The sequence below is a fragment of the Neoarius graeffei genome, chromosome 12 (genome assembly GCF_027579695.1).
Source record: "Neoarius graeffei isolate fNeoGra1 chromosome 12, fNeoGra1.pri, whole genome shotgun sequence".
Lineage (NCBI taxonomy): Eukaryota > Metazoa > Chordata > Actinopteri > Siluriformes > Ariidae > Neoarius > Neoarius graeffei.
In genome coordinates, this window is record NC_083580.1 from 38,749,402 (window position 1) to 38,762,620 (window position 13,219).

At 41.2% G+C, this 13,219-nt stretch overlaps 1 protein-coding gene across 1 annotated transcript in view; it reads right to left on the minus strand.

The window, feature by feature from the left end:
• wdr55 (WD repeat domain 55) overlaps positions 1 to 13,219 on the minus strand; it is a 105,851-nt gene that overhangs the window by 64,243 nt on the left and 28,389 nt on the right. Inside the window, exon 2 of the mRNA XM_060935873.1 lies at positions 576 to 715. Within this exon, the coding sequence (XP_060791856.1) occupies positions 576 to 715 (140 nt within the window). The remainder of the gene's footprint in view (positions 1 to 575; positions 716 to 13,219) is intronic.

Consider the following 13,219-nt stretch of genomic DNA (forward strand, 5'->3'; position numbering starts at 1 on the left):
GTGATGTGATGCCCAATTCTTTGCAATTTTACACTGAGGAATGTTATCCTTAAATTGTTACACTGTTTACCCACAGTCTTTCACAGAGCGGTGAACCGCTCCCCATCTTTACTTCTGACAGACTCGGCCTCTCTGGGATGCTCTTTTTATACCCAATCATGTTCCTGACCTGTTGCCAATTAGCCAAATTATTATTTTTTTAAACCATTACACAATTTCAGTCTTTTGTTGCCCCGTCCCAAATTTTCTGAAACATGTTGCAATCATCAAATTGTAAATGAACATATATTTTTCAAAAAACAATAAAATCTCAGTTTCAACATTTGATATGTTGTCTTTATACTATTTTTTTGTAATGAAATATAAGGTTTCTATGCTTTACAAATCTTCACATCCTGTTTTTACTTGTGTTTTACACAGTGTCCTAACTTTTTTGGAAGTGGGGTTGTAAGGAGTTAGCACTCTCTCATGTGTGCTAAACTGCACTCTGTAAACACTTTAAGAAGAAGTGGCTTCAGATGTTCCAGAAATTGCACAGTTCAGATATCACCATATCAGATTTAAAAGAAACACACAAATATATGTCTCCATCAACATCTCCAGCAGCGAGGAGATCTTCTTTAGGATGGAATGCCAGCGAGTTAATGATGGCCTCTTGCTTAATGTCTTCTGGAGTCTCTCGGATTTTCTGTGTGCGAGTTGTGGACGTTTCTTCCTAACATGGCACAGAAGACCAATGAGTATATTTTGAGGCAAACACTGTCATTATACCAAAAAAAAAAAAAAAAGAGCAGCACACAATGGCAGCAGTTTTTAAAACAGCATGTAAACATTTGAAACAGGGCAATAAAGAGAAACAGTAAAATTTATACCACATTACACCACTTGATTCAAAACTCAGTCCAATGCTGAATAAAGGACTGAGCTTTTGAGACTACACTCACCAAATCAAAGTCTTGCATATCAGAAGTGTTCCCTATTTGTGTTTTTAGAGATGACTACATAGATCATATTTTAATATTTTGTTCTTAATAAATCTTTGTGTCTTACTATATACTATCGAAATACTCATTCTACAGTAACCATGCTTTTACAATCATCATGCAACATACAGTAGGGTTATGACTGTGAAAGCGTTTTCAAAATTTCTACTTTCCTGATGTTGCACTTGGTGAACTTTTACTCATGTATTACTTTTTTGAAGTTATTTTTATTGGGTCATGCAAAAACCTCCCGCACCCAACATCACCTCACTTTTGATAAATACATGTATATTAAATAAATCATGATTATAAAATAAATTCATTGAAATATGTGTAAAGTACTTTTATATAACAATAAATTGCTTAACAATTGTTGTAATAATAATTAGAATTGTTAACAATTATAATTATTTTTAGTATCTAGATGCCAAGATATTGCTGATGTTGAATTGCGAAGGGATTTTTGATATGTTGTAATATGTTGAAATGGCAATATTATGAATATTAATACTCCCCACATAAACAGAAAATGTGTCATGAAGTCATAATACATTTAATGATTTGGCTGAAACCTTTCAGGTTATTAGAGAATGTGATTATTATGACATCTAGACGCCCAATATGCCTGTCTGGTATGGCGCCACCAACTGGCCAAGGAAAGAATAGGGTTTTGAATGTGTGTGTTTTGACACATGATGAATTTTAACATGCTCTTCCTAGATGGTTCATGAGATTCGTGTGAAATTTGTAACACGTGATGCCAAGATGTTGCTGATATTAAATTGCGAAGGGATTTTTGATATCTTGTAATATGTTGAAATGGCCTTATGATTTTAATATCTTGCCACAAACAGGAAACGTGTCAGAAAGCCACAGTGCATTGACTGTATGGTCAGACACTTCTTACTTCAATAGATATTATGATTATTATGATAACCTGATGCCCAATGGGCCTGCCTGTTATAGCGCCACCACCTGGCCAAGCAGGAAATGTGCCAGAAATTGGCAATGCCTTAACTGATTGATCTGACACTTTACAAAATATTGTGTATTGTGATATTCATGTGTAATTCAGATGCCTAGCACAGCACCACCATCTGGCCAAGCAGGAAATGGGCAAAAAATGTTCAATTCATTGATGGATTGATCTGAAACTTTACAAAATATTGGATATCGTGATTCTGATGATACTGACACATCTAAATCACATGCCTAGCACAGTATCACCATCTGGCCAAGCAGGAAATGTGCCAAAAATTTTCAATGCTTTGACGGATTGATCTATGACATGCCTGACATAGTGCCACCAACACACTCATATACATGTAAAACACACACAAATTTTATTTTTATATATATATATATATATATATATATATATATATATATATATATATATATATATATATATATATATATTAGGGATGTCCCGATCAGGTTTTTTTGCCCTCCGATCCGATACCGATCATTTGATTTTGAGTATCTGCCGATACAGAGTCCCGATCCGATACTTCTTATAATCCATAAAAAATAATAAAGACGAGGAAAGAAACGGATCCAGGATGTTCCTCATTTTTTTTAATTTAACACCTTATTTTAACATCCAACAACTCCGTTAGCAAACAGAGCACTTACGTGAGGTAGTTTGAACAATAAATAACAAATTAAAAACATAACCTTAAAATACCTGGCAGGAATGTAAACAAATAAAAAAATAATAATAATAAAACTGCCACAGTGCCAGTAATTTGCTTTTAAGAACGCATCTCACAGTGGTATACAGTAATTTCAATTAAGGAAATGAACGTTTTTCTTGATGAAAACAAGCATTTCTACCCTTTCAGGTTTGAGCCTGTTTTTGTCATCCAACACGTTTGCAACAGCACTAAAAACTCGCTGTATTGTGTCGGGTGTTTGTTTTTCAGGTGCCGTATCAGGTTTGTTGTATTAAATGCGGCCCTTTCCTGTCCACCCCTTGAAATTCCAACTTTACATATTTCACAGTTTGCTATGGCAATGTTGTCATCAACTTTGAAATACTGCCACACCGCAGACATGCTTTGCTTTCCGCTTCGAACTGCTTCCGTGTTCAACTTCGCCGGCAACAGGCAGCCAATAACCAATAGCGTCTCCGCTACAAAGTGATGTCATGCCGCACGTGTTGATGTTGCTGTGTTGAGACAAGAGGTCTGGTCTCACTCTGTGCCAACGCATAGCTATTGATGTGTTAAAAATGAGAATATATTATATAGATATATATCCGATCCCTGATTGGGAGGTAATGCCCGATTCCGATCGAGTCTGAAACCACGTGATCGGGCCCGATTTCCGATCACGTGATCGGATCGGGACATCCCTAATATATATATATATATATATATATATATATATATATATATATATATATATATATGCGCACACACACACTTGCAATCATATACACACACATGAATACTCACGAGAATGGGTAACACGCAATTCTGTGCACACTCATACACACACAGTCATATGCATATTTATGCATACACACATACACTCAAGTATGCACTCACATGCACATGCAACATCTATGAGCACACTCACTCTCTCTGACAAACAGACACACACACACAATAATAGTGACCTGCTATCATTGTGCATTTTGTTGCAGACATATGAAAACTCTGCATGTACACACACACTGCAGACACAGGAAAGCTAAGATGACTTAAGATTACAGCATGAGATACAGATAAGGAGGAGACACGTATAGTTTTGTACATATATAAATGTACATTTTCACACCACAGAACGAACACACACACACACACACGCAGTCTGTCTGTCTGTCAGTCAGTCATCCGTCAAGCAGTCATGGCATTTGCAACATGCACATCACCTTTGAACATTTGATGAATATATGACATGTGACTGTTTTGTTGGGTGGTGGAATGTCCTGGGTTGCAGAACCACACGTTCAAGGGCCCGTCAAGGCCACTAGCAGCTTTAATTTTATTTTACCTTTCACATCTGTATGCGAGAGCATGGTGTCAGCAACACCAAGGCCATAGTCTCAATTCCCTGGGAGCACGTGTCCTCATTACATATACAATTTCCATGTTCTGTAAATCACTTTAGACAAATAAAACTACTGAGGCTACATGCTTCCTGGTTTCCGAATTGTTTGCGACGAGTCTTTTTTTTCCGCAAGTGTTGGCATTAATCACTAATCTTTATTTTCTCTACAAATAATTTTCCAGTATCCTTTTCATTTTTTATATTGTACTTTCACTTTCCTTTTTCCGCATTTTAAATTTTTTTGGAAGAACGCCAAGACCGGAAGCTTTCTTTTTTTCCCTCCTGCATAAAGACCACAAGCGGAGGCCATCCACAGCGGATCTGATTTAATAAATCAACAGATCTTCGATTAAGGTACTTGAATCCTTTCATCATGGCACACCTTCAGCTTCTTCAGTGTGCTGAGTGCAGGATGTTTAGTCATTCTTCCTCCGTCACTAGCGATAGCGTTATTTAAGCGCAGATTAGTTAGCTCTCTGACAGAGAAGACTTCAGCTTTGGAGGTGCGCATCCAAACTTTAGAGGGGACTAGTGAAAATGAGAACAGTGTAGTTTCTGCAGGGGAAAGTCTGGATGCCCTAGGTGGAGTTAGTAATCCCCTAACTCTGGCATTAGAGCCCTCACAGTGAGGAAAATGGGTGATAACTCAACGGCATAAGCGTAGAGCCAAAGCTACCACTGAGGCTTGCCCATGGGAGCACCACTCCTCTCCGCTTCACTTGTCAAACAGGTTTGCCCTCCTCAGTGATGCACCCGCTGAGAAACCTGAAAGAGCTCTGATTATAGGGGACTCTATCATACGGCATGTGATATTAGCTAGGCCTTTAGGGGCAACAGCAGCTTTAGTCAGGTGTATACTGGGAGCCAGGGCACTGGACATAGCAGAAAATCTTCGGGTCCTAGGCAAGCACAGGTTCTCAAAAAGAGTTATCCATGTAGGAGCTAATGATACATGTCTTCGCCAGTCTGAGGTTACCAAGAGTAACTTTATAGAGGTGTTTAAATTAGCGAAGGCGATGTCCGATGCTGTAGTATGCTCTGGCCCCATCCCAATGCGGTGTGGCGATATAGCTTACAGTAGGTTATGGTTGCTGAACTGCTGGTCATCCAGGTGGTGCTCTGAAAACAGCGTGGGCTTTATAGATAATTGGACTAATTTTGAGGGCACTACTGGCCTATTAGGGCGGGACGGTATCCATCCCACTCGGGAAGGTGCTGCTCTCATTTCTTGCAACATAGCTCATAGTCTCAGAACAGGCCTAGTTAACTTATAACAATCCAGAGCCAAGGCCAGAGGGGAGACGTACAGGCTAAACCAACTGTCTGCTAGCTGCACAGAGTCATCACTCAGGGTCCCCTACATCAAGACTATGTCTGTTCCCCGAGCTATATATAATAAAAATAATATTTTTTTTTTAAAAAAGGTAGAACTTAGAGTTTGTTCCAGTAACCTAATAAATATAAAATTAGATCATGCTGACTGTACAGCCGCTGCCAACACCTTTAATCTAAAAAGGCAGGGCCTATTAAATATTAGCTCTCTTACATCTAAAGCACTAATTGTTAATGAACTTATTACTGATCAGGAGTTTAATGTACTATGTTTAACTGAAACATAGATTAAGTCAAATTAATATATAGCATTAAATGAAGCTAGTCTTCCTGGATACAGTTATATACACCAGCCTCATCTAACTGGTAGAGGAGGCGGCGGCGTGGTTATTTATAATGATTATCTAGGTGTAACACAAAAACCTGGTTATAAATTTAATACATTTGAAGTTCTTCATACTAATATAATGTGCGTAGCCTCGAAAAATAAGTCTACCCAGTTAATTCCATTACTTATTATTTGCAGGCCCCTGGGGCCATAATCTGAGTTTCTTTCTGAATTCGTAGATTTGATCTCAGACCTGGTTATTTCCTTAGACAAAGCTTTAGTTGTCAGAGATTTTAATATTTCACTTTGATAACCCAGAAGACCCTTTGAAAATAGCATGTGTGTCTATTTTAGATTCAGTAGGGGTTAATCAGAATGTTATAGGACCTACCCATAATGGTGGTCACACTCTCAATCTAATGCTAACATTAGGGTTAAACATAGAAAATATAAATCACACTTCCACAATCTGAAGTTCTCTCAGATCATTCTCTCATCTCATTCAAAATATGCCTGAGTAATAATATATGCACCTCACCACGCTACTGTATTAAACGTACATTCACGTCAACTACTGCACAGCGTTTTATAAATGATCTCCCAGAGTTAACAACTTTGATTGGGTCACTGTCAGCCCCCACAGAACTTGATCAGGCAACTGAATGCTTAAGGCCAATTTATGCTGACAATATATGATATATGAATCTGGATTTTAGCTGTTCATCACAGACAGCCTGAGGGAAGAAACCGTTCTTGTGTCTGGTTGTTTTTGCATACAGGTGATCTATATTGCCTCACTGAGGGGAGAAGATTAAACTGATTGTGACCAGGGTGTGATGGGTCCGCAGAGATGTTACCTGCCCATTTCCTGACTCTGGACAAGTACGTCTTGGATGGAGAGCAGGTTGACACCAATAATTTTCTCTGCAGACCGTATCATCCATTGCAGTCTGCTGTTCTCCTGTTTGGTGACCTATCCAAACCAAACAGTGATGGAAGAGCAAAGAACAGACTGAATGATGGCAGAGTAGAATTGTGTTAGCAGCTCCTTAGGCAGGTTGAGCTTCCAAAGCTGATGCAGAAAGTACAACCTCTGCTGAGCCTTTTTGATGATAGTGACTGTGTTTGTCTCCCACTTCAAGTCCTGAGAGATTGTGGAACCCAGAAACCTGAAGCTTTCAACAGCAGTCACAGTGTTGTTGGTGATGGGCAGCAGAGTGGGGGGGGCTCCTCCTAAAGTCCACTGTCATCTCCACAGTTTTGAGTGTGTTCGGCTCCAGATTGTTCTGACTGCACCAACAGACCAGCCGTTCAACCTCCCGTCTGTATGCAGACTCGTCACTTTCCCGGATGAGGCCGATGACCGTTGTATCGTCTGCAAATTTCAGGAGTTTAACAGACGGGTCTCTTGAGGTGCAGTCGTTGGTATAAAGGGAGAAGAGCAGTGGGGAGAGCACACACCCTTGGGGGGCACCAGTGCTGATAGTCCGAGTGCTGGATATGATGCTCCCCATCCTCACCTGCTGCTTCCGGTCAGTCAGGAAGTTTGTAATCCACTGACAGGTGGAGGAGGGCACAGTGAGCTGGGTGAGCTTGGTGTGGAGGATGTCTGGAACAATGGTGTTGAATGCCGAACTGAAGTCCATGAACAGAATCCTGGCGTACGTCCCTGCAGAGTCAAGGTGTTGCAGGATGTAGTGCAGTCCCATATTGATTGCATCATCCGCTGACCTGTTTGCCTGGTAGGCAAACTGCAGGGGGTCCAGCAGGGGGTCTGTGATGTTCTTCAGGTGTGACAACACCAGTCTCTCGAAGGACTTCATGACTACAGATGTGAGAGCTACAGGCCTGTAGTCATTCAGTCCTTTGATGGTGATTTTCTTGGGAACCGGGATTATGGTGGAGCGTTTGAAGCATGAGGGGACTTCACACAGCTCCAGGGATCTATTGAAGATCTGGGTGAAGATGGGAGCCAGCTGATCAGCACAGACCTTCAGACAGGAGGGTGACACACCATCTGGGCCAGGTGCCTTCCTGATCTTCTGTCTGCGAAAAAGCTGACAAACCTCCTCTTCACAGATCTTGAGTGCTGGTGTGGGGTCAGAGGTGAGAGGAGGCAGAATAGCAGGGGGTGTAAATGGGTCTTTAATCTCTGGGGGGGGAGGTGTGAATTTGTCGAATCTGGGCCCATGTTTACATTAGACTGTATCAGCGGATCCTCAGATTAACGTTTTTAAAACGATTAGTGTGCACACAGCAACACCAATACACGATTTGCGTGCACACAGCAACACCAATACACGGATACGCTCGGCTCCGCAGGCATCCTGCTCTCCAAATCACTCCGCCCTGAACAGCGAGTGCCCTCTGGAGGGTGCGCACTCCGGCCTTGCGCAGCTCACAGAGCACGCGAGTGAAATGCACAAGCTGTGATTCGGGACTGAGCCGCTGTGTGTGAGATCCCAGCGCATATCACTTACCACTTGCAAGTGGAAGGATGGCAAGCCTAAAGACAATCATAACTACACAATGGGCAGTATTTGCATTAGTATATTCATACTTTTATACTCTTTAATGAAAGGTGATACAAGGCGGAAGTCCGCGCCGTTTTTCAGCAGTCGTGTCACATGACCAACGCCAGCGAATCAGGAAGGTGGATGTCACAGTGACGTTGTCCAATGACGACGCCAGCTAGAGCTCAGCACAGCGTATCTGCGTATCTTAATGTTTACACAGCACCGGAGCTGACACGATCTGGATTGAATACGTGGACCCTGGCGGATTCCCGTTTCCCGGCGTTTCCAGGCAGTTTAATGTAAACGGACAGTGCATCCGCGAAGAAAACGAGACAGATACAGTCTAATGTAAACTTGGCCTGGAGAACAACACATTCAACTCGTCAGCCAGTTGATGGTTCATTGCAGTGTAGGGGGATGGTCTCCTGTAGTTAGTGATATTCAACCAGCACTGCTCACAGTAGACTCACATCTGTATGTCTGTCAACAGTTGTTGCAGTTTTCTGTTCTTTTTTCTGTTTTATCTTTTGCAGTTATGACCACCCGATATGTGCAAAAAGTGTTTCATTGACTTCATAATTCCTCTGATTTAGCATTTATCTTAGGTATAATATAAATATATTACATTTTATTTTATTTATTTTTTTACTTGTGGTGACTTGATATGTCCTCTTCTGCTGCTATCCACTGTGCTGCTGCAAACAGGACGTTTCCCCATTGTGGGACAATAAAGGTCTTATCTTTAGATAAGGTAGCTCCATTTAAAAGGAAAATGATCAGAGAGGAAAAATTAGCACCCTGGTATAATGATGACACTTGCACTTTAAAACAGATCACTCAAAAACTGGAACATAAATGGCGTCAAACAAAATTGGTAGCATTCAAGTTAGCTTGGAAGGAGAGCTTCCTGAAGTATAGAAAAGCTCTTAGTGCTGCTAGATCAACATATCTCTCCTCCCTAATAACAAAATAATACAAAATAATAATAACAAAAAATAATCCCAGTATTAAATATCCTATTTGTTATTTAATACAGTAACAAAATTAACCAGGAAAAAGACCACTATTAAACACATGCACACCTGCAGTATGTAGTAGCAATGACTACATTAATTTTTCAATGACAAAATTGAAAAACATCCAACAAAAAATTCAAACTAATTTAAATGACAATCTAAGTAACCCTGTAGTTAACAATACAACTATCAGATCAGCAATCAGAATGTTTTACTCCCCTTAGAGAAATTGAACTACTTTCAATAATCTCTGCATCAAAATCTTCAACTTGTATACTAGATCCCTTACCTACACATCTAAACATAACACCTGAAGTAACTGAACCGCTTCTAATAATAAATTCTTCTCTTAGGATTGGCTATGTACCCAAATCCTTTAAACTTGCAGTTATCAAACCCCTGATTAAAAAACCTGACCTTAATTCCTGTCAGCTGTCTAATTATCGGCCAATATCAAACCTACCCTTTATGTCCAAGATCCTAGAAAAAGCTGTTGCGCAGCAATTATGCTCATATTTACATAGGAATAACATCCATGAAATGCATCAGTCAAGATTTAGACCTCATCATAGCACTGAGACAGCACTGGTTAAAATAGTAAACAACCTACTGTTGGCATCTGATCTCGCTGCTTGTGTTGCTTGACCATAGTGCGGCATTTGATACCAGTGATCATTCCATTCTTTTGGACAGACTAGAAAATGTTGTGGGAGTTAAGGGAACAGCCCTCTCCTGGCTCAGCTCTTATTTAACTGATCGCTATCAGTATGTTGATGTAAATGGTGAGTTTTCTAGACATACTGAGGTAAAGTTTAGTGTTCCACAAGGTTCTGTCTTGGGCCCACTGCTTTTTTCTTTGTACATGTTACCTCTGGGTGATCTTATTTGTAAGCATGGTATTAGTTTCCACTGTTATGCTGATGACCAGGCCCGCCGACGGGGGGGACAAACGTGTATGTTGTCCCGGGCCAGGAATGGGGGGGGGGGGGGGGGGGGGGGCAGAACTGGGCTCTCATGAAGTTGCGATTATTTTTATTTCATTTCAAAATGTGTTGATATGGGGGAGAAATGTGCTATATTTGCATTCAATAAATGATTTCTAGATCTTTTGCCTTTATTGTCTTTGAAAAAGGCGTCAGTAACCCCCTACCACCCCTAATGCAAAAATGGTTTGGTCTGACTCTTTGATTAAGGGGAAAAAAACGACATCGTTCGATCATAGCGCTTCGACAATCAGCATGCGTGCCATTTGCCAACATGCACAAGTCAGGAGCACAGAAAAGAAAAGAGAAAAAGAGAGGAAGAAACCAAGAGACTCAGGGGCTCACTGCATAAATATTTTAAAAAAAGATTTGGATGATGCAGCAGGTACTAGCAAAGGCAGTGGGGCAGCTGAGCCAGGTAGTAGGGTGACCATTCGTCCGGATTTCGTCCGGACAGTCCGGTTTTAGAGCCGTCTGTCCGGACGTCTGTCACACGTCCTCACTTTTTACATTTTGTCCTCATTTCGGACCCTCAGCCGCCACCGTTGCATCAATCGTCACAAATCCCCGCCCATTATTTACACTTGCTATTCTGCGATGACATACAGGCAAAGATAGCCTACAGGGATTTCTCGTATACAAACATTCGCGCTGCGCGCGCAGCTGATGGAGCCTCCGATTGTCTGGAAGTTGCTGTCACTCAAAAGCTGCGCTCACGCGATTGGCTGATTTTTGCTCCTCCGAGCTGCGCGCGCAGTGCGAATGTTTGTACGGAAAAACCTATGAATGTTGGCACGCATGCTGTTGAACAATACTCATGCCGAAACGAAAGACATCCTTTAAAAATGCTTGGTGCTTAGAGCATCGTTTTGTCGGCAAGAGCCAAAAAGGAGAACACTTCGCCTTCTGCAAGCTCTGTCGCATTGACATTGATGTGGGGAGCAGAGGTAAAGATGCGATAGACAGACACGCGGACACAGACCGCCACAGAGAGAATGCCAAATGTATTGCCAAGGTTATAGGCCAAATGTAAATTACATGGTTGACTGTCATTTTTCATGTTTTTCTTTTTGATATTTTTTTTGGATGAGCATAAATGAACACAACAATGTTTTGTTTTTAGTTTAGTTCCTGTGGATAAGCCAAGGCCAGTATAGTAGGCTAAATGACAGTAGGCCTACATGTTTCTTGACTCATTTTTCGATTTTTCATTTTTTTTTTTCTTTTTGATGGTCATTTTCAAGTGAATAAATATGTTGGCCTATGGCATGGCAAGGACTGTTTTTTCAGTGTCTATAGATGGACAACTCTTTACAGTGACTTTACAGTGATGTTTTGTTTCTTGTTGACATGGTCTTGACCATCATTTTCCACATTTCTCTTTTTGATAGGTGTTCCAAGTTAATAAATATATATTGACTTCATACGTTTTTTTAATTTTTTCTTACCCCCCCGTAACGCGATGGTGTCCTAACTTCAGGGCCTTTGTCCTCACTTTTGGACACAAGTGTCCTAACTTACAGACTCATGTCGGTGGTCACCCTACAGGTAAGACACAGCCAACTTTTTCCAGCCCCATAAAGTAACCCCAACCAAGGCACGCAATTCATGTTACAAACGAGGGGAGAGCAAGTCACACTGAACACCATATCAAACGCACAGGGCATTGAATCATTTCATAACCACAACAGCTTAATAACATTGTGTTTCATATATCTGATTGAAGCTAAGAATATTCACATTAGCCCGCAATCATATCCCGCCGTTTCTCAAGCGGTGTGTTCTTCTCTGCTTTTCACACTGGACAGTACGCACGCACAGTATACCATGTTCGCCCCCAGCCCTGCCCGAAATCCCCCGTCCATCGCTGCTCCTTCAAGCGCACCCCAATCGCGTGATTATAGTAGACTATCCACGAGTTTAGGAAGGCATTCCGGGGGCTGTCGCATGCAGGCTTGGGGCGTAACGGAATACATTTAATGGCGTTCGGTTAAAGGATGCGTGTGTGGGTTGGCCCAGGGGGGCCCATTCAGAGCATTTTGTCCCGGGCCCAGCCAAAGCTGTCAGCAGCCCTGCTGATGACACACAGTTGTATGTTTCTGCAAAGCCAGACAAGACACGCCAGCTTAATAGAACTGAGTAATGTGTAAAGGACATTAGACACTGGATGCTTATTAACTTCCTTCTGCTTAACTCTGACAAGACTGAAGTACTTGTACTAGGACCACATGCAGCTAAAAGTAGGTTTTCTGATTACACAGTAACTCTGGATGGCCTTTCTGTTTCTTCATGGGTAGCAGTAAAAGACGTCAGGGTGATTATTGACCCCAGGCTTTCATTTGAAACTCATATCAATAACATTACCCAGAAAGCTTTCTTTCATCTCAGAAACATTGCTAAAATAAGAAATTTAATGTCACTCCACAATGCAGAAAAACTAGTTCTTGCTTCTATCATCTCCAGGTTGGATTATTGTAATGTCTTACTGTCTGGATGTTCCAATAAGTGCATAAGCAAGCTCCAGTTAGTTCAAAATGCAGTGGCAGGCGTCCTTACTAGAAATAGAAAATATGATCACATCGCCCCTGCCACAGACACACTGCATTGGCTCCCAATTAAACTTCATATTGTTTATAAAATACTACTATTGACCTTTAAAGCACTGAATGGTCTCACACCACAGTACCTGAGTGAACTTCTGGTCCTTTATGACCTGCCATGTCTACTTGGATCAAAAGGTGCAAGCTATCTGCTGGTACCTCATATAGTGAAGGCTACATCAGGGGGCAGAGCCTTTCCTTACAAAGCCCCACAGTTATGGAACATTCTTCCAAGTAACGTTCAGGAATCAGACACAGTCTCAGCATTTAAGTCTATTTTATTCACAGCATGTGTGTCCATTTTAGATTCAGTAGGGATTAATCAGAATGTCATAGGACCGACCTATAATGGTGGTCACACCCTCTATCCAATACTAACATATGGGTTAAACGTAGAAAATATA